We start from the raw sequence: 22,420 nt of genomic DNA, 5'->3' as shown, positions 1-22,420 counted from the left end.
TTAATGATTAACACACATGACAACATATCCCAGAAACCAACTCAGGAATAGAAGTATCTAAAGTCAAATAAACTTACAAGACTTTAAACAAGGAACCACAGACATCTATTGGTAAATGAAGACAACTACAAAGCGAAAAGAAAGCAAAAAATAGTGTAGGTACAGACCCTCCAAATTAAGAAGAATTCAAGATTATTTTGAGATAGAATACACTGTTTTAAACTTGGGAAGAAAATAATAAATTACAGGGTAACCTCAAAGAATATTAATAAACCTTCTCATCAAAACAAAACAGAGGAAAGTCACAAATATTCAGCAAATACTAAATCAATAGCAACAAAAGAAATTATGATAAACAAAATGAGCTCAGCACAGAAATTATATGGAACAAAGAAATCAGCAGTACCAGTGTGGTAGCTATGTTTGTATGTCAACTTGGCTGGACCTGGTTGAGTGGCTCGGCAACTGGTGGTAGTTATTCCCCAAGATGAGACTGCCAATCAACTCCATTGTAGGATCTACCGCAAGCAGCTGAGTAGCTGCCTTTGGGATGTGGTCTGCTTCTTGTATATAAGGAAAAGCCTTGGGAATGGTCTCTAGCTTATGGCACTTTGAACCCTGAATGTAGCCATGTCATTCTTCAGCAGCCTACCATGTTCTGCCAACCTTGGGACTTACAATGGACTTGAATTAATGGCCTACCATGTGATTTGGTAATATCAGGAGTGTGCCTTTTCTCTTGTCAATCTTGGGCTTGGCAGCCTCAGCAGCTAGCAGCTGTCTGAATGAAGAAAAGCCTCTAGCTTCTGTGGGCTGGGAGGTGGAGGCAGAGCTAAACCCCAAGATTGAGGGGCTTTCACCCAGCCCCTAGAGCCTGGCACTTTGAACTTGGACTTAAAGCCTCCAAACTGTAAGAGAATAAACTCCTGCTGTTAAGGTCATCTCATTTGTGGTATATTCTTGTCAGAGCGGCACTAGGTAACTAGAACAACCAGTAAAAGCATATAACAGAATGACAGCAATAAATTCATACTTGACAATAATTATACTGAATGTAAATAGATTGGATAGACAAATCAAAAGATAGAAAGTTTCAGAATGGATAAGAAAGTGACCCATCAATACAATGTCTACAAAAGGACACATCTTAGACACAAAGACAAAAATAGACTAAAAATCAAAGTTTGGAAAAAAGTATCAAGCTTATAGAAATCAAAAAAGAACAAGGGTAGCAATATTGCTTTCTGACAAAATAGACTTTAAGACAAAAACCACCATAAAAAAACAAGGAAAAACATTACATAATGATTACAGGATCAATAGAACAAAAGGACATAACCAAATAAATATCTATGCACCCAATGAAAGAGCCCCAAAATAAATATTCCAAACTTTAACAAATTTGGAAAGATAAATAGACAACACCACAATAACAAGAGGAGACTTCAATATACTATTTTCAATGTTGAATAGAACAACTAGAACAACAAAAACACAGAAGAATTAAACAATACAATAAACCAACTTGACATTATAATCATATACAGAACACTTCATCCAACAGCACAATATAGATTCTTTTCCATTGCACATGGAACATTCTCCAGAACAGACCATTTAATAGTCCACAAAGCAAGCCCCAATAATCATGAAAACATTGAAATGTTGTAAAGTATCTTCTTAGACCACAATGCTATACAATTAGAAATCAACAATAGGGAGATCAAGGAAAAAGAAGAAAACATGTGGAAAATGAATAACATCCTGCTCAAAAGCTCCTGGGTAACAAGAAAAATAAAAATGAAAGTAAAATATCCCTTGCATCAAGTGAGTATGAAAGCACAACTTACCAAATCTTTACAAGTAATCTAAAGCAGTGCTCAGAGGGTGATTACATCAGTAAGTGGACACATCAAAAAAGATGAAAGAATCAAAATTAACACCTTAAGCCAATATCTTGAACAATTAGAAAAATAGCACCAAAAAATACAATAGTTACTAGAAGAAAAAAGAAAAGATTTGAGCAGAAATAAATAAAACAGAGAAATATATATAATAAAAAGTATCACTAAGACTAGAAGTTGGTTCTTTGAAAATATTAACAAAATCGACACAGCACTGGCAAATTTAACAAAGGAAATGGAGAAAATGTAAATAACATGAATAAAAAAATGAAATGTGTGATGTCACAAAGAACCAACCCAACAAAATGGTTTCCCCTAGGATACTATGAAGAACTGTACTCCTAAAAATTTGAAAACCTAAAAGAAATGGACTGATTTCTTGAAACACAAAACCTACCTAAACTAGCACAGAGTGAAACAGAAATTTTTTTGAAGATGATTGTCCCATCTTCCTTGCACGGAGCGGAACCGCCAACCTTCTGGTTAGCAATCAAATGCCTTAGACACTGTGCCACCAGAACTCCTTATAATAGCATTATCAAACAAAAAACAACAAACCAAACGCACTGCCATGAAGTCTACCTGACTCACAGCAACCCCTCCTTGGGTTTTCAGGGTGGTATCACTACAGAAGTAGATTGCCCAACCTTCCTTCTGAGAAGTGGCTAGTGGGTTTGAACAACCAGTCTTCTGGTTAGCAATAAAACGCCTTAGGCTCTAAGCCACCAGAGCTCCCATAGTAAGGTATGTTGTTGTTGTTGTTATGTGCCGTGGAGTCTGACCCGACTCATGGCAACCCCTCCTTGTGTTACTGAGGTGGTATCACTACGGAAGCAGATTGCCCAACCTTCCTTTTGAGGAGTGGCTGGTGGGTTTGAACCACCTCCCTCTCTGGTTAAGAGTCAAGTGCCTTAGGCACTATAGTACTAGAGCTCCTATAGTAGGGTATAGTGAGTCCTAAACCTATTCCTAAAGGAACCATGGTGGTGCAGTGCTTGAGCACTAGGTATTAATCAAAAAACTGGCAGCTTGAACTCACCATTCATTCAGAGGGAGAGAGTTGGGGCCTTCTGTTTCTGTAAAGATTTACAGCTTTGGAGACGTTTTGGGGGCAGGTTTACAGAACTCACCATTCACTCAGAGGGAGCGAATTGAGGCAGTCAGTTTCTGTAAAGATTTACAGCCTTTGAAATGTTTTAGGGCAATTTTACTCTGTCCTTTAGGGCTGCTATGTGTCAGAATCCACTCAATGACAATGGGAAACCTAATCCTTTTTTAATGCATCTTATTTAAAAAGAATAGTATGCATATACACACACAAAAAAAAACAGGTTATAAAAATTACGTGAGGAGCCATTTACAAGACAAGCCAAGAAACACCAGGAGCTACCATACAATACTGTGGTCAAACACAGCAACAATTCTGAGGATGAAGCAGGACATGGTGGTGTTTTGTTCTCTTGCATGATGAGTCCCTGTATGTCATAACTGACTCAATGGCACCTAACAACAACAAGATAACTAAGACCAATTAACTACTGAGCTTTTTAACCATGTGTTGGTAATGTATAATGCTTTTACAATATAAAATGAGACGATGTACCAAAAAAATTTATTTTTATTTCTTCATTCTAAAATATGTATTCAGAATAGTAAACATGGGTTACAAAATCACCTATTATAAATTATATGTTTATATGAGAGGACTAAATACCTCCACTGTCCTGCTCTGCTCTTTCATGCTTCTCCCTAAGGCATACTAATCATTTTAATGAGATTTCCAAACATTGGTTGGGCTATTGTGATTTGACAGCCTGAGTGTCTCTGTTAAAACATTACTTATGTGCAGTATTTTCTCTTTTGTTACTTCTTCACTCAGGCAGCTAAGGCTCACCATTCTTAAGCAATCTCTCATCATGAGCTGGTCTGATGCTGCTGGCCATTCTTTTAAGTCTCTGACCATGTGGTTGGCCAAGTGTGGTAAGATGTTAAGGCATGTGTATGGTACTAGTATGAGGCTTGAGTACCCACAGAAATTTTAGTCGAACCCATGCTTTACCCTACACATATGGAAAGTTTTAATTTGGGTATTACTCACCATTCAAGTTAATAAAATTATATTTGGATTTATATCAATGTTTCTATGAATGGCTGCCTCAGGAGCACATAAAGTCAATGAGGGACTGTCAGGCACAATTTTGGCATCACTATAGCTCTAGTCGGGAGCTCTGGTAGCGTAGTGCCTAAGGCACTTGACTGCTAACCAGAAGGTTGGTGGTTCAAACCCACCAGCCACTCCTTGGAAGGAAGGTTGAGCAATCTATTTCTGTAGTGATACTGCCTCGGAAACCCAAGGAGGGGTCACTATGAGTCGAGTCCAACTTGATGGCACATAACAACAAACAACATAGCTCTAGTCTACTATTATCATAATATAATTGAAATGCATTTCTAATCCTTAGAGTTGGCCATTTCTAAACAATACCAAATACATTTAATATGTTGTTGTTGTTATGTGCCATTGAGTAGGCCTCGACTCATAGCAACCTCTCCCTGGGTTTCCAAGGTGGTATCATTATGGAAGTAGATTGCCCAAACTTCCTTCTGAGGAGTGGCTGGTGGGTTTGAACAGCCAGCCTTCTGGTTAGCAGTCAAATGCCTTAGCCACTATGCTACCAGAGTTTACCATTATTTTAAGTCATCCAAACACATTATTACAGGTTATAAAAGTGGGAAGCATTGTAATGTTTTAACAACCCTATACATTATTTCCTGATTTTAATGGTCTTATCATACTCATTTCTAATCTCTTCATTATCAACCTTGAAGGAATTTAAGGGCAACCTTCTACAAATTAGAAATTGAGATAGTCAAGACAATTGGCAAGGTTATTTTTCTATGCCTTGTATTCTATAACAATAAAAAAAATAATATATACTGAAGTTCTACATTTTCATGGTAAAATTTTCCTTTGTAGGTTCCCATTTATTCACATTCTGAGTCTTTAAGAGAATTTGTCATGAAAATTTGCTTTACAGAATTATCACAGTTGGAAATTGATCTTAAGTTTAACCCACTTCAGTTATTTTCAAATTTTGGAACAAATAAAAAATACTTCAATTTTACAGAACATCTCAGGATAACAAGCGTTACATTGGGAAAAAAATGAGAACATTATATTAAGAAATGTTTGTTACACATATACAGGACGGTGGTTGGTCACTGAATCAGAAACATTTTATCTAGATAACTTCCTGAACAGATTTATTAACTTTTTGAATCACCCGAGGAGAAGAAACATTATTTCTTGGCTTCAAGAACTCTATGTTATAGGTTGACCAAATATAAAAATTTCAACCAGATGCAGCTTGAGAGCAATTGTGATTTCAATGGAGCATATGCTTCAAGGTATGCATAAGTATGAAGTGCCAAGGGAGTTAAGAATCAAGAATGTTTTTGTTTGCTTGTCTTTTATTAGGGTGTACAGGGAAGATTTCTTGAGTTAAATATGTGAAATGGCTTCTGAAAGACTGGTAGTATTTGGAAGCATTAGTCTTCTCTAGCAAGGTCACATCAAGGAATGATCTGTAGATTTGCTCAACTGGAAAGTAAATATTTCATAGAAAACAATTGGGAACAATTGAAGAACAGAAATGCAGCTTTGGAGTCAGATAATAGAGTCCTTTGAATATCAGGGCAAAATTTAATAGAAATGTTTATCTCCCAAGTAATATGACACAAGGTTTTGGCATGGAAGAACACATCAAATGTTTCTGGATCAGAGTGCAAAGAATCAAGGGGCAGGGATATTAGCATATTGTTCAATCAACACATATCTCTCACCTTATGATAATAGAGAACCTTAACTGGAATATTTACTGTGAGAATAAAAACAGGTAATAGTTAAAGGAGAAATGTTGAAAATACAAATTTTAGGTTTATGTGACTAAATGATTAGATCTATGGAATTTTTAGAAGCAAGAGAAGGTGCAAAGTCAATAAAGATCAGAGATTCAAGAAATGCCAATACTCACAAAAATCAATACATAACTATATTTCTTCTTAACTCAAAGAGTAGATTTACAATTTAAAGTTTGAGACAAATCTTTTCTCTTGTGCTAAAGAGGTATCTTAATTTGCCTGTCAATATGCACATATTGCATTTAATTTCTTGATGGAAGGCCAACTCATGTATGAGTTTTTTTTTGTGTGTGTGTGTTTGTATTATAGAAATGTTGTTGTCGTTATGTGCCGTCGAGTCGGACCCGACTCACAGCGACCCCTCCTTGGGTTTCCAAGGCAGTATCACTATGGAAGTAGATTGCCCAATCTTCCTTCCAAGGAGTGGCTGATGGGTCTGAACCGCCAGCCTTCTGGTTAGCAGTCAAGTGCCTTAGGCACTATGCTACCGGAGCTCCCATTATTGAAATAGTCTAAGAATATAACATAAATTGTACATTGCATTAATATATTTTAACTCTAAAGATTGTGTTTTTAATTTGGGGAATATTACATTTCTAATTGGAATTTAAGTTTCAGTGTAAATATCTATAATTTTAAACTACAAATTCTGCTTTGTGTGTTAGTTGGGAGTTAAATCTACAACTTAAGTCTATTTAGAAAATGTGCCTATTTTAGTTAAACAAGAGGAAAAAAATTATAAAATGCTCAAGTTGCTTAACAAAACAATTCATTTTTTAGTTAGTGAAAACTTTGAGTTAATAAAACATATTTTGTACAGCAGTGACGCAATAATAGACCCTGACAGCTATAAATAATAACTTTCACGACAGTGCAGTGGATCCACCCTCTCAAAAAACGATCCTCAGCACGTCCTTCCTCTCACAAAATGGTCATTGTTTTTATTCTGACACTGCTTAAAGTGTTGTTAGTTAATTGTATTTGTGGAAACAACAACAACAAAAACAATCATTCTAAGATATAATGAGAAAAAATAATAACATTAGAGTTCTCTTTCTTTAAATGTATTAGTATTTGATGCTATTTATAATTGATTTTCCCATTAACTAATGCTGAAATGCTGGGACATTTTCAGTATGTTTTCTCTAATAATACTAATGTTTCTTTTGCACATCATTATATTTCAAAATTTTATTTTAGTAAAAACTCATAGCTCTTAGCAGTGTTAGCGGAATTGTAACTGTGATGTGTTTTGCTTCTTTGTGGTCTAATATCTAGAAGAGTCACTTTGTCTTCCAAATATTTTCTGTTAACTCATAGATTTTTCACTTAGAAAGGCAATCTGAGTGTGGAGTTAAATGGAAGAATTCTAAAATTTAATATAGAAATGAAAAACTTATCCTAACCTTAAAAACTTTATATAATACCATAAACATTACAAGACACAGACAGTAATATGATATATTTGTTCTCTCCAGCAAATTAAAAACTATAGTTAACTGAGTAATTCCTATAACCACAAGTAGTCTCTTATCAGAATCTCTTGATTATTCTAATAAGAATATCTAAGTGAGTAAAATAACCTTGGTGCTACACATACAACTCTCTGATAGTTGAAAAGCTCTCTAAGATAGGTACAAGCATCAATTTATACAGTATTGCCTGGAACTTTGAAACATGAATGATGCAATGAATCAACTTGTTCTGACCTTAATTTTGTCACTGATGATCATATGAGGATAGTGAACATAACAGAAATGCTATACTCTAACCTTTATATTTAGTGACATAAAATGATCATGACAATACTATAATGACAAAAGAGGATAGTGAATTGTGTAATGACACATAGGTGATCAAGTTAACATATTAAGACATATTTCTTTTATATGATGGAATTATAGGGAATGCAAATTTTGACAGAAAGAAAAGATAAAGGTTTTAAAATGAGTACATATATAGAAGTAATTTTTAAAGGTGGAGGAAAAAATATCACCTTTAACCAGTAGTCATGTGCTGATATTTCAATAAATGAATTATGAATAGCCATGGCTATTTGCAATATCTATTATAGTTCTAGGAGCTCTGGTAAAATAGTGCCTAAAGCACTTGACTGCTAACCAGAAGACTGGTGATTCAAACCCACCAGCCACTCCTTGGAAGGACGATGGGGCAATCTACTTCCGTAGTGATACTGCCTCGGAAATCCAAGGGGGAGTAGCTATGAGTCGGGTCCAACTCGACGACACATAACAACAACATTATAGTTCTTACTATTATCACAACATACTACTACTCTCTGGTAGTGCCAATAACTGGGAATAATAATAATAAAAAAAAAACAGTGAATAACTAAAATTTAGAATAACAAGAATGGGGATATGAAATTGTGCATCAGGATTATATATATATAGATATCATATATATGATATATAACACATACCCCTTTTGTGTTTCCAAGGCAGTATCTCTATGGAAGTAGATTGCCCAGACTTCTTTCTGAGGAGTGGTTGGTGGGTTTGAACCCAGCCTTCTGGTTAGCAGTCAAATGTCTTAGGTACTACACCACCAGAACTCCTCTTCTGGTTAGCAGTCAAATGTCTTAGGTACTACACCACAAGAACTCCTATATATGTGTGTGTGTGTGTGTGTGTGTATGCATGTATATATATATATATATATGACAATGACAATGAAAAGGAGAAAGAAAAAAGAAAGTTCCCGTAACTGATTCAAAAGAGAGGTAACAGTGTGTAAAATGTAACAGAAAGGCAAATGGCAAAATATTTCTAAAATATAAAACAAATATGCATTTTGTCCATCATAAACTGATAAAATATCAAATTACTTCTATATATGTACTCATTTTAAAACCTTTATCTTTTCTTTCTGTCAAAATTTGCATTCCCTATAATTCCATCATATAAAAGAAATATGTCTTAATATGTTAACTTGATCACCTATGTGTCATTACACAATTCACTATCCTCTTTTGTCATAGTATTGTCATGATCATTTTATGTCACTAAATATAAAGGTTAGAGTATAGCATTTCTGTTATGTTCACTATCCTCATATGATCATCAGTGACAAAATTAAGGTCAGAACAATATACATAATGGATACATTTTATGGTTTTTGTGTGCACTATTTTTGACCTAAACATCAAAAGCATTTGCTTGACATAAGCAATATAATTCCTTTTTTCTATTACTGTCAATTTTTCTACAAGATTCATATATTGAACAAACTTAAACTCTAATGTAGGATGTTAAACAAGAGAATAAATTTTCGGTTCATCAAATGTACATATGTGTCTAATTAAGAAATCCCTATATGCTTCCAAAGCACTTTTTCTAGTTCTTTTGCCAGGAAAAAAAAAAAAGATATATTTGTATTGATACAAAGTTTTCCTCTTGATATATGAAGAAAGTAAATTAAATAATCTAAGGATTATGTTTTCTTCATTCATGGTAAATATAGATCAAAGGAGGGAAAAAAAGTGGGGAGTAGAACATATCATGACTTTATAAACCAAAAATTTCTTCAAAGAGTATAATATTCCTCAGTGTTCTTATCACCACCCACCTCTTATGTTCTTTTTATTGAAATTATTTTCTATAATATAAAATTTCCTTTTGTTCTTTTAATTGTACTCATGCATTCATCTTTGTTAATTTTCTTTCAAATTCACAATTGCTTAAAAACAATAGTGTTTTATAACTTTATATAAATCACCTTGACAACACTGTTTTACAGATCTTGAGTAATTTTTTATCTATAAATGAAGTTAATAATTTTAATAAGAAATTATATTTTTCCAAGTATTGAAAAATATGCACAATTTGGCACAAATCTACAGTCTTTAATTTTTCTTTATAATAAAATTTTCTTTCCTTATAGATAAATTCAAATATTATTCCAATTAAATTTAAAAAAACTAAGTAATCAAACAGTGCTATCTAATCCATAACATGAAGAAGCGATACTTTACCTCACTTTTAAATTCCCTTGTTGCGGCTGTCCATCATAAACTGATAAAATATCAAAATCTTCTTCCAGAGCAAAAGTATGAAATGACAGTTGTATCCTGTTGCGTTCCCCTGTGATGATGATCCAGGTGCAGTTAGCGTAGTTTGGATAACCATGAGGAAATCCTGGACTCTCAATAGTGCCATTGGGGCCCTGTACTAAGCCTCCACAATTTTGACCTGAAAAATAAAACACAGAAAACAACATAGTGTTTTGGTCATCTTTAATCTATAAATTTTAATTTTCCAGCATTTTGACCAATTTTTATAATGAATTATTTTGTGATTCTTAGTGCACAAGTATAAATTGTAACAGTGTTTCCAGTGCAGAGACAGGGACAGAATAACAAAAAGAAAAGAGGAGAAGAAAGTAAATATACAACATTTCGGTACTCATATTAGAAATTATGAGGATTTTTTTCTGTCATTTTCAATACAGATTTCTCAATATCAGACGTCTATGTATCTAAAACAAATTTGTGCCAACTCTCTGTGTATCATCATGCTAAACTGCACATAAGTCCCTTTTTTTGGGGAAACTATATTCATAAAATAACACCTCCCTACAAAACAAACAAACAGAAAACAAAACTGCCATCAAATCGAGTCTGACTCATAGTGACTCCACTGGGTTTCTGAACCACTAAACCTTTACAGAAGTAGATTGTCCTATATTTCTTCCAGGGAGTGGCTGGTGGATTTGAACTGCCAACCTTCTGGTTAGCAGTCAAATGTTCTAAGTACTGCACCACCAGAGCTCTTTATGGTATGAAATAAAACCTGTCAAACTATATGCATATATACATGCATGTATTCGTAAATCTAAGTGACTTCACTGGTAGCATAGTGGCTAAGACACTTGCCTGCTAACCAGACGGTTGGCGGTTCAAACCCACCAGCCACTCCTCGGAAGGAAGGTTGGGCAATCCTACTTCCGTAGTGATACTGCCTCGGAAACCCAAGGAGGGGTCGCTATGAGTTGGGGCCAACTCGACGGCACATAACAACAACAAGTGCCTTCACTGGCATAGTGCCTAAGGCATTTGACTGCTAACTAGAAGGCTGGTAGTTCAAAACCACCAGCCGCTCCTCAGAAGAAAGATTGGGCAATCTATTTCTGTAGTGATACTGTCTCAGAAACCCAAGGAGGGGTTGCTATGAGTCAGATCAACTGGATGACAGTAAGTGAGTGAGTGATGTGACAATATAAATAGAGAAAATCATGGTCAATATACAAATCTGTTGATTTGCACCGACACTAGCTAAAGCCTTTCTACATCAAGGAATAAAACATGACCACAAGAATGTATCTGCTTGAAAATAAAAGGCATTAAATGAAAGCCAGTAAATAATGATCGCATTGAAAAACCCTGCAAAATAAGAATCCCCACTATCAATGTTTTCCTAATTAAATAATAGGATTTAGATAGGTAGGGTGGTGGAAAATGGAAGAAATTAAAGAAAAGACTTCAGAGTTAAAAACAGACAAGTGTTTTGGCAGTTCTTAAGTAGGTGTGAAAAGAGCTCTAGTGGAAAAATGGTTAAAACATTTGGTTGCTAACAGAAAAGTCAGTTGTTTGAACTCACCAGCAGCTCTAGGGGAAAAAGATGAGGCTATCTACTTGCCTAAAGATTCACAGCCTTGAAAAACATATGGGGCAATTCTACCCTGTCCTACTGGGTGACATGAGTCAGAAGTAACTTGATAGCAGTGGATTTGGTTTTTGGGAAGCAGGTGTGGGTTTGCAGGATATCCCGCTTTTTACTCACTATTCTTACTGTAAGATCCCTGAAACAGGTGAAATTTAGATCATTCTCAGTGTCCAAGATTTACAGGAAAATTGGAATAAAGAAGGAGGGGGTGATGCAATTGAAGTAAGACACTCATTTCTCTGCAGCACAGGTTTATCCTTAGCTGTTTATAATAAGGCAGGAGTACTTAAAATTCAAAGAGGAATGAGTTTGGACATGGCAACAATGAAACCTGGAAAGGTGGTGAATTCAATCCTAGAGAGGAAATCAGGTGATGCTCTACAGAGTGTTCCAAGCAGTAATTAAAGTAATTTGATATGAGACATTATGAAGCCACATTCCCTCACTTAGCATGGTTAGGGATGTGGGGTAAGGTTGGGAAGTGAGATAGGAAGCTGGTTCCAAGTTTTGTCTCTGCTGCTGATACAGTCTCCTCAAACTTTATGTTACAGATTTTAACATTGCCCTCTTCTGGCAATTTCCTGATTGCACGGACAGTTGAAGAGACATCTCTTCAGTAAATTGCTGGCCTCAGAATTACTACAAAGGTCTTCTGCTGAAAGGATAGATTTTGGGTGGTTAGTAACAACCATATACATTGACCCATCAATTTTAGTCCCACTATTAGAGAAGCTCTAAAAATCCCTTCCTTTTAATCTTTACCAAAATGTTTCCTTTTGGCTACTTTCAGTTCTTCATCCGCCTACAATAGCAAGTCACTGAAGGCTTATGAAGGAAATCCTTGTGGTTGTTTAAATGTTATTTGTCCAGTTATCTCTAACAGTCTGCCTACCATAACTGTACTTGGATCTATCAGAGTGAATGAACAAAAAAGAGTAGAAGCTATGATCAGGACAGATACACATCTTTGACAAATATATTTTATTTGAATTTTAAGTATTACCATCAAGGGAGGGAAAAGAACAATTTCTACCAAATCATTCCAACACTTAATTTGTCTGAGGTTAGCTATTTAGTGGCTCCTGGAAACTGTTTGCAGTGTTTTATTCCTTCTTAATCCAGCTATTGCCCACCAATGTGTTTGAATGTATTTAAATGTTTTGACATTTAAGAATATTAAGAAAGTTGGAGGGACCCAGGCACACTCAGATTATTACATGTGTATAAGTGCTTGAATAAAAGCATTATCCCAGGTTTTTTTGTTATTGTTGAATTGCAAACAGAACATTACTTCCAACTATATTTCATACTTAAAAAATAATATTTCTCTATAGTAGGTCTCAGTGAGCTCCAATCTTTCACAGTAATATTATCAAATGCTTGTGGGAGTTTGCTAAATCTTAATAAAAAAGATTTAATGAAAGGGATTTATGAGTTTAAAACCAAAGAACTAATAAGAAGCCCATTTTCCACTAAATTTAAACCTAACAATAACACTGTAACAAGTAGATATTAAAGCTGTGGGATTTTGAAAGGTCTTTAAAGAAAATAGCTTTTTGGGTTTATCTAGCAATTCTTGCTTCACAGTAAATCAAAAAAGTAGAGAGTTGATTATAAATTGGAGAAAAGAAAAATAAATTCAACAGAAAATGTCAGCTAAAAAGTAGTTATTATTATAGACCCATCATAGTGAAGCAGATTATCAGATATTAAGATTTTTCCCCCAAAAAAATAACACTTAGGCTACATTTAGGATACAAATTGTTACACAGTGAGTCATATTTGTCGAATATATAGACTTTTCCTGAGGCCTGCTAGGAACTGGGGAATGGCTCAAAAGTTCTGAAGCTAGTAATTCTCAATCTTAACCACACAGAGCTGTCACCCAGGAAGTTTTTAAAATATATAAACCAAGAGTTTTCAGTGGCCAATTCTTTGAGAAGTGAGTGGCCTCTTCTTTTTTCTGAGTTTGTTTCAGTCTGGAAGCTCCACAGAAACCTGTCCATCATGATTGACCCTGTTGGTGTTTGAAATACTGGTGCCATAGCCTCCAGCCTGACAGCAACATGGGGTTTAAGCAATATGAGTTTTCACTATGTCAATCTGCCAGCAATTTAGTCAAAATCTCCTTGAACCAAGAAAGCATTGCAACTTTTCCATAAGACAAAAGAAAACAAACATATATATCTATCTGTACGTATATAAGTATGCCATATGTTCTAGTTACCTAGTGCCACTCTGACAAGAATATACCACAAATGGAATGGCCTTAACAAACAGGAGTTTATTCTCTTAGAGTTTGGAGGCTTTAAGTCCAAGTTCAAAGTGCCAGGCTCTAGGGGCTGTGTGAAAGCCCTTCGACCTTGGGCTTCAGCTCTGCCTCTTGTTCCCGGCCCACTGAAACTAGAGTCATCTTTTCACTCAGGCAGCTACTAGCTGCTGAGGCTAACAAGCCCGAGGTCAACAAATGAAACAGTGCCATGGCAGGCTGCTGAACAATGACATGGCTACATGAAGGGTCCAAGCGTGCCATAAGCTAGAGACCATTCCCCAAGGCTTATGCTTATATACAGGAAGCAGACCACATCCCTAACATAGCTACTCAGCTGCTTGTGGTAGATCCCATCATGGAGCTGATTGCCAGTCTCATTATGGGGAATAACTACCACCAGCTGCCCAGCCACTCAACCAGGCCCAACCAAGTTAACACACAAACTGAACTACCACACCATATGAAAATAATTATTTTGCTGAGTATTATCAATACAATGGCATGAACTAGCGTTCCGCAGGTTGTTGTTGTTGTTAAGTGGCTTCCAGTTGGTTCCAACTCATAGCAACCTTATGTATGTACAACAGAAGGAAACACTACCTGGTCCAGTGCCATACTCAAAATCATTGCCATTCTGGAGTTCATCATCATAGCCACTGTGTGGTGTAGTAAATTACTTTGTGTGGCTTTTCTACCCATAAGTCTTTGTAAACTCCAAGGTGGGATTTGCTATGAGCAACTGAGGAGCTCCTGATTGCTGAAGGTGTCCACCTGGAGTATTTCTGTTGGGAGTGGCACAAAACAATGTTCTGGGAGATGCCCACTCTCTCTCAGGTGCTTAGAGTTCTGATGCTATAATTGGTTAGTTTGACCACCCTGCGGGCTGTAAAGGAGACCTCCTGGAGGCAGAACTCTCTCTGACTGCTGGTTGAGGAAGACGTGCTGCTGAAAGAGACACGGGCTCCTGAGACACGCATTGCTGGGAAAGAAACGCAAGAGACACGCATTGCTGAGTGAGACACCGAGGGACCAGCACTGCTGGGAAAGAGACTGTGAGAGACTGTTGGCTGAGGGACGGTGGGCTGGGAGAGAGACTGAGCGTTCTTCCTGAACTTGAGTTGTAGCTTGGTGCTTCCCTAATAAACCCTGTAATCTGTGAGTTCTGTGTGGCCACTGCAGTGAATTATCGAACCCAGGAGAGAGGTGGTGGGTGCTTTGGGAGGAACGGTTGGTTAAAGGGCTGGAGGGAGGCAGCATGTTTGGCCTTGCAGTAATAGGCCTTGGGTTACTGCTGGTAATCCTGTCTTCCTCTTGTGAGATTAGAGGAGGTCAGAACATGTGGCCTCCTTGCCATTTTTGCACACTGTGTCTGTGCATCGTATTGAGGGTTTTCCCCTTTTTTGTTGACACTCTACTTTACCAAGCATGATATTCTTAACCAGAAACTGATCACTTCTGACAACATGACCAAAGTACAAGAGATGAAGTCTGTTCATTCTTGCTATTAAGGAACGTACAGGCTGAACTTCCTCAAGATAGATTTGTTCTTCTAGCAGGGTATGGCACATTAAATATTCTTTACCAACAAAACAACTCAAATATGTCATAATTTTGTAGTCTTTTTTATACATTGTTCCAGCTCTCACATGCATATGAAGCTATTGAAAATGCAAAGGCTTGGACAAAGCATACCTTAGTCTTCAAAGTAACTTCTTTGCTCTGTAACACTATAAAGATTTTTTTTTTGCAGCAGCAGCAGCAGATTTCCCCAATGCAATACATCTTCTGATTTTTTGACTGCTGCTTTCCTGTACATGGACTAAGGATCTAAGTAAAATGAAATCCTTAACAAATTCAATCTTTTCTCCTTTTACTATGATATCCTGTTGTGATGATTTTTGTTGTTTCATGTTGAAGTGCAATTCATACTGAAGATTCTATTCTCTGTTCTTCATCAGTAAGTGCTTCAAGTCATCTTCACGTTCAGTGAGCAAGGTTTTGCTATCGGCATATAGCAGGTTGTTAATGAGTCTTCTTCCAATCTTGATGCTCCATTCTTTTCATATAGTCCAGTTTCTGGGTTTATTTGCTCAGCATACAGATTGAATATTATGATGAAATGTGCAAAGGCCTAGAGTTAGAAAATTAAAAGGGAAGAACACCCTCCACATTTCTCAAGCTGAAAGAACTGAAGAAAAAAATCAAGCCTTGAGTTGCAATATTGAAGGATTTTATGGCAAAATATTGAATGATGCAGGAAGCCTCAAAAGAAAATGGAAGGAATACACAGGTCACTGTACCAAAAATAATCCATCAATATTCAACCATTTCAGGAGGTACCATATGATCAAGAACCAAAAGTACTGATGAAGGAAGTCCAAACAGCTTTTAAGGAATTAGCAAAAACAAGGTTCCAGGAATACCCATTGAGTTGTTTCAACAAATGTATGCAAGGTTGGAGCACTCACTCCTATTTTCCAAAACAATTGGAAGATAACTACCTTGCCAACAGGATGGAAAAGATCCTTACAAGGAGCATGTACATAGACTAAGAGGCAGTCCTTCAAACTGAACAAGGGGATATTGCATGGTTTAAAATCAGGAAAAGTATGAGTCAAGATTGTATCCTTTTTGACATATTTATTCACTCTGTTTGATTAGCAAATAATCTGAGAAATTGGAGTATGTTTTCTTTCAGATTAAGCAGTATTCATCCCACATCTTTACTAATCTAATATTAAATGGAGAAGCCTGATTCATAGCAATTACTTTACAGTTGTAAGTCTTATACCTTTATTTTTATGGAAAGTTCATGCTTCATAAAGAACTCACAAAAACAACTGACAAAATTTGTAATTAAGTTAATCTTATTTGCCAAATGAGAAGAATGGAAATAAATCTTAATACATTTCACTGACATGCGTATTTAATTCAGGAATCATGTTAATGTATTTCAGAAATAAATATTATTTCAGTGATATAAAGCCTCTTTAATGGAGTACAATGAAGTCATATATGAATGCATATGGATTATATATGTCATCTGTATAGATTTTTAGAGTTCACAATGTGCTTTCCGACAAAGAAAGGCTATGAGACTTGCTGTAAGATCATCAGCAATGCCAAAGTTCGGATTTTTAACTCAAATATTCCTAGCAAATGTTTGGTCCATCTCCTTTAAAGATTTTCCCCTGGGGTCTTAAACTCTAAGGAGTGGTTCCTTGCTACAGATATACTACATATGTTTTCCTTCTAATTGATTTAAATCTAAGAATTATTTAAATGTTCTCCCTAAGTACAGCTTTAAACAAACTGATTATTATAGCTGGAAAATATATATTCCTTAATGGGCAAACGTTTAAAAGTGACAACATAATGTTATTTTAACATTAACCTATGTCGTAAGTTCCTAAACATGACTCTTATAAATGCATTTGTAAGTTATATATCCTGAGGTCAATGAAGTAACCAGTAGGGTTTCAGTGATAATTTTAATCTGTTCATTAAAATTGTATCATTGTTTTACAGATGTTTTACAATGAATATAAACAAAGAAATGCATAAGTGAATGAAGTCCAATAGGTTTTTTTTCAAGCGCTGGCACTGGAAGTTATCTTGGAAGTAGCATATATACATATAAAAATGCATGTATACTGTAAGTACACATCACACAGAAACATACATGCAATTATACATACTGATGGGACCTCTGGTAGCATAATGCCTAAGGCACTTGACTGCTAACCAGAAGGCTGGCGGTTCAAACCCACCGCCACTCCTTGGAAGGAAGATGGGGCAATCTACTTCTGTAGTGATACTGTCTCAGCAACCCCAGGAGGGGTCGCTATGAGTCAGGTCCGACTTGACGGCATATAACAACAACAACAACAAACATACTGATAAATTTTTACTTGGTACAAGCAATTCAAAGAAATTACTCTCAGAAAATTTGAACACATGGTATATTAAAAAAAAAAAAAAAAACTGATATCTAAAGCATATAGCAGGTGAATTATAACTTAGGCAACATCTGGTTCATGGTGTACACATTAGTATACCTACACACAAAGACATATCTTAAGGCATGACAACAAAATATTAGGAATGGAGGACGCTTAGTGTTAATCTAGTGTAAATTTCTACCCATTTTAAATGTCCTTGATTTTATATTTAAATACAGAATGATTAAAAATAGTCCTTTAAATGTTGTCTCATAATTTGAGAGTGAGGGAGTTTTCAAAATTTTCATTCATAATCGTACTTAGTCATCAGAACAGTCCCACATGCTTATTTTATACATGTGAAAACACTGGAGCAGAGTTGTGAAGTGAGTTGCCCAAGATCTCCTGGAAATGAAGCAGGGTGTTCTGTTGCCAAAGTCTTATGCTTATTCCACCTTATCATAGCTGTGCACAGTACTTGAGCACAAAGGAAAATGCAATATATTATGGATTCCAAGTGTGCTCATCAAATCTTAATGTATATCACAAGGCTTAGCTTTAACTATATAGTAAGATAGAGACTAAATATAGATAGTTAGGAATTTTAATTCCAAAACTTCTTTCTTTCATGTAAGTAATAGATGCTTATTGTAGAAATAAATCGAAAGCATAAAGTAGCCTTTAAAACTACTAAAATGCTCATGATCTCATTATCAAAGATGATTAACAGTGACACTTTATTGAACAATTTTCTAAATATTTCCAATATAGATATCAATTTTAAATATGGCATTGTATTACCTGGTGTATGACACATGACAAATACATTTTGTGTTGCCTGTGCTACAGACTGAACAAGAACTGGTAGTAAGGACTGAATGTAGGATTTATCTTACTTTTGAGATATCTGGTGTCTCTGTGATTAGTATTCTTTATTCTGGAAAAAAAGTACACTAGATTGCTGCTGCTTCGGCAAGGACACTACAGGAGAATATATGTGGATTCCTGGCGAGCAGTTTAGCTGATGATGGTCAGACATGAGTGTCACCCTGGAGAGCTGTGATACACATTCCAGGTTGTCAGCATTCATCATACCCTGTGAAATTCCTTACCTGGAAAGCCAGTCTTGGGAAGACTCATCTGAGGAAACAGTATCATCCCTTGTCATTTCTGAGATAAAATAAACTCTCTACCCCAAATGTTCATTACATTTGATTTGTATCACTTATAAGCTCTAGCACTCTAGCATGTATTGCTACTTAGCCCATTCCTTTTCATTTCCTTGAATAAGATATTTGTTGAGATGATTCATCTTTGAGTCATCCTCATTCATTGTAAGCATTTGGTAAGTTAATTTGTACATACACAGATGCCCTCTCCAATTCCATGTGTTGTTGAAATTTTTCTGATTCCCTCAATTCTGGGCATGACCTGAATATGATATTTGAAAACATATGTGCTAAGCACTTGAGGTACACAATTTTTTTGTAGTTCTTACACAGTCTCTGAAGTAGAAGATAGCTTAACTGTTGCTTTCCTTGGTGTTGTAACATTGGGTCAGATAAAGCTTTATGATAAGGAAATGCCTCTGACATTTTAAAAAATAAAAAAAATGAAACACTCTCTGAGAACAAATGTTGGCTATCTGGGACATTTTCACATGTAATTTGGTTCGGTGACTCCAGGAAAATGTGGCCTAGATATGTAAAGATCATTTACAGAAATGATATCCTGTACTTAATTCTACCAACAAGGAAACAAGATATAAGACAAATGATTGAAGAGACTGCAAAGGAGTAGTCTGAAGTCTATTCTGAATGAGAAGACTAGAAAAACATATACTTGTCTCCAACTACCTGGCTGGATCTCATTTAAAAGAGGAAATAGATTTCTGTGTTAATATAGATTAAGAGATGAAAGTATATCATCATTACAACTGTGTCTCTCATTGAAGACAGAGACCAAATTGATCTTTATGGTGTATATCCTGTTTGCGACAAACTCAAATCAGACTGACTTATTTTGAAAATAACATGATTCAGGAAAAAAATATATTTATTACATTCGTTGACTGCGTCAGTCTCCAGTCATTCCCCGTTTCTGCTACATGAAAATGACAGTGCATCATTTGATTTTCACATCTTATGCAAAGAATTATGCAAAGGAAGTTTTAATTCCTTTTCAAAAAATTGATTTTTGACATTTGAAATTTTGAAAGTTTTGTAATATTACTCTATTGTACACCTATAAGCTTGCGGGAAGTCTAAAATTTGCCTGCTCCCATTGGATATAAGTATGTAATAACTTTCAAGTAAAAGAAAGTGGTCCCCTGTAACCTTTGTTGAATTTTTTGTTTTCTTTAATAACTAAGGGCTGTGACATACTTTTAGTAGATTCAGAATTTCAAATATCAAGAGACTTCAAATTTCAATGATGAAAGTGGAAGATTCTCTGATCAGTAAGTACTTTTTGAAGAGGTAAACAAATCAAATATGCATTAGCCTCTGTTTGCATTATCTTTCATTGTTTCATCAGTAATTTCAGGGTTTGCAGAATTCGGAAAATGATTAATTGTGGAAACAGGATGGCTTAAAATGCCCTTTCTAGGTCTTTAATTAAGGTGTTTCAAAATTAAAGTCTCCAGGCCTTTTGGAAGAGCAGCATGCCCCAAAGGAACTTTTAGAGGCATTATATTTCTCAGTGCTTCAAGAGCAGCTGAATATCAGCAACTGCAGCTAACAGCCTTAGGGTACTTGGTTGAGTTTTAATCTGAAGCACTTGTGGGTGAATACTCAGTCCATGAGCAAAGAAGAAGAGTAGAGATGCCAGAGGCACATGAGTCAAGGAATCAGTTGCTCAGTAGTGATTCCATTACCCATTAGTAAGGCCATTCAAGTAGCCCTTGTGCTGTAACTGAATGTGGAGACTTGATTTCTAGCACTTAGGGAAGAAAATTGGATTTCACTGGTCTCTATAAAGAGTGCATTTTCTTCACTTCATTCCAATAAGGTTTATTATTCTTATTATATTATTATTATTATTATAACTACATACAGGTAGGGAGCTCTGGTAGCATAGTGGCTAAGACACTTGCCTGCTAACCAGAAGGCTGGCGGTTCAAACCCACCAGCCACTCCTCGGAAGGAAGGTTGGGCAATCCTACTTCCGTAGTGATACTGCCTCGGAAACCCAAGGAGGGGTCGCTATGAGTTGGGGCCGACTCGACGGCACATAACAACAACAACAACAACAACACATACAGGTATGGTCTGCTTAGTTTTTCCCTTTCTGGAGCACATCAAGCTTGTCCCCATTACAGGGTTTTTGCCCATGCTCATCCATCTGCCCTAAATGACTTCCTCCCAGATTATTTCTGTACTTGATTTTCCCTCATTCAGGTTGCAGTGCAAGCTATTCTCTTTGCAATGTCTATTATCTCAATTTGAAATTCCCCTCCCCCATCTCTTTATCCTACATCTTTGTAGGATATTGTTTTATTTTCTTGCAACATTCATCACTTTGTGACAATACCTTCTTTGCTAGTTTATTCTTTTTTATGTCTATATAACTAATATGCTAACCTCCCAAGAGTAAGATGCTGCCTGTCTTGTTTATATCCTGTTCCTAGAATAGTGTCTGTCACTTAATATTTAATTACTGAAATGTGTGGAAGAGTTGAGATATGTATGTGTACGAGGTAATGACATAAATTGGATCTATATATGCACTTGTGTGTAAAGAATCTGCAAAAACATAAAGCGCTGGTAGAAGGAACTATAAAGCATATACTCCAGATAGGAAATTATCTAAATAATTCTGAATCAAAGTGTTGTCATTCTAATTCCAAGAAGAGGGATTTCTATAAGGTAAATCTTGTTTAACAGCTTAATTATTAACAGCTTCTAAGCTAATTTAAATGTATTCCATTTTATTTGAAGCTAGTATTGCCTCTACATGCTCCTACTGTATACATTGGTATCTCTGAGTTTTCATTTAGAAGGAATCATAATTTAAGGCTGCAATGAGTCAGAACCTGGGAGCGCATGGTTATATTAGTGTTTTTTTTTTTTTTTTTTCTTAGCTAATTTAACTGTGGGAAGGAGCTTTCATTAACTCTTGTACTGTAATATTTTCAGCTACTGAGAACATGTTGAATTAATAATAATAAAATCAGTCAATGACGACCTCTCTAAAGAGATAAATTGGAAAGAGTGCATGTATGATGCAGGGCCCAAAATGACTGGGCTTTTGAGCAAATAAATTTGAGCTGTAATTAGTATCTAACACAGGGAACTGGGCATGGAACAAATCACCTAATCTTTATTAGCCTCAGTTTTCACAGATATGAAATGAAAATCATAACCATTTTGTAATGTTGCTGTAGTGATTAGAGATAAAACCAGTTGCTGCTGTAAGACAATACTGACTCTGGGTGACCCTATGGATATGAGAGTAGAACTGTGTTTCAAAGACTGATTTTTGGATATAGATCCCCCGGCCTTTCTTCCAAAATTCCTATGGCTAGACTTGAACGGCTAACCTTTTGGTTAGCAGTTGAGCTTGTTAACTGTTCCAACCAGCTAGGGACTACAGTTAGAAATAAAGCACCCTGATATAGATATTGGGAGAAACTAAAAAGAAAAAGATACTTATTGTATATATATATTTTTAAAGGAAAGTGTCTTGGTTATAATTTTA

At 35.8% G+C, this 22,420-nt stretch overlaps 1 protein-coding gene across 1 annotated transcript in view; it reads right to left on the bottom strand.

The window, feature by feature from the left end:
* The window catches only part of LOC103203108 (CUB and sushi domain-containing protein 1-like), a 988,038-nt gene extending 972,761 nt beyond the window's left edge, over nt 1-15,277 (bottom strand). The window contains exons 1-2 of the mRNA XM_007948070.1: nt 15,202-15,277; nt 9,820-10,036 (exon numbers count right to left, since the gene is read on the bottom strand). Coding sequence (XP_007946261.1) covers nt 9,820-10,036; nt 15,202-15,277 — 293 coding nt within the window. The remainder of the gene's footprint in view (nt 1-9,819; nt 10,037-15,201) is intronic.
* Nucleotides 15,278-22,420: the final 7,143 nt, after the last annotated feature.

Source organism: Orycteropus afer, unplaced genomic scaffold (genome assembly GCF_000298275.1).
Source record: "Orycteropus afer afer isolate SDZICR_OR568_19922 unplaced genomic scaffold, OryAfe1.0 scaffold00200, whole genome shotgun sequence".
In the NCBI taxonomy this organism is placed as follows: domain Eukaryota; kingdom Metazoa; phylum Chordata; class Mammalia; order Tubulidentata; family Orycteropodidae; genus Orycteropus; species Orycteropus afer.
The sequence above is the reverse complement of the archived record's forward strand: the minus strand, read 5'-3'. Positions and strand labels throughout refer to the sequence as shown.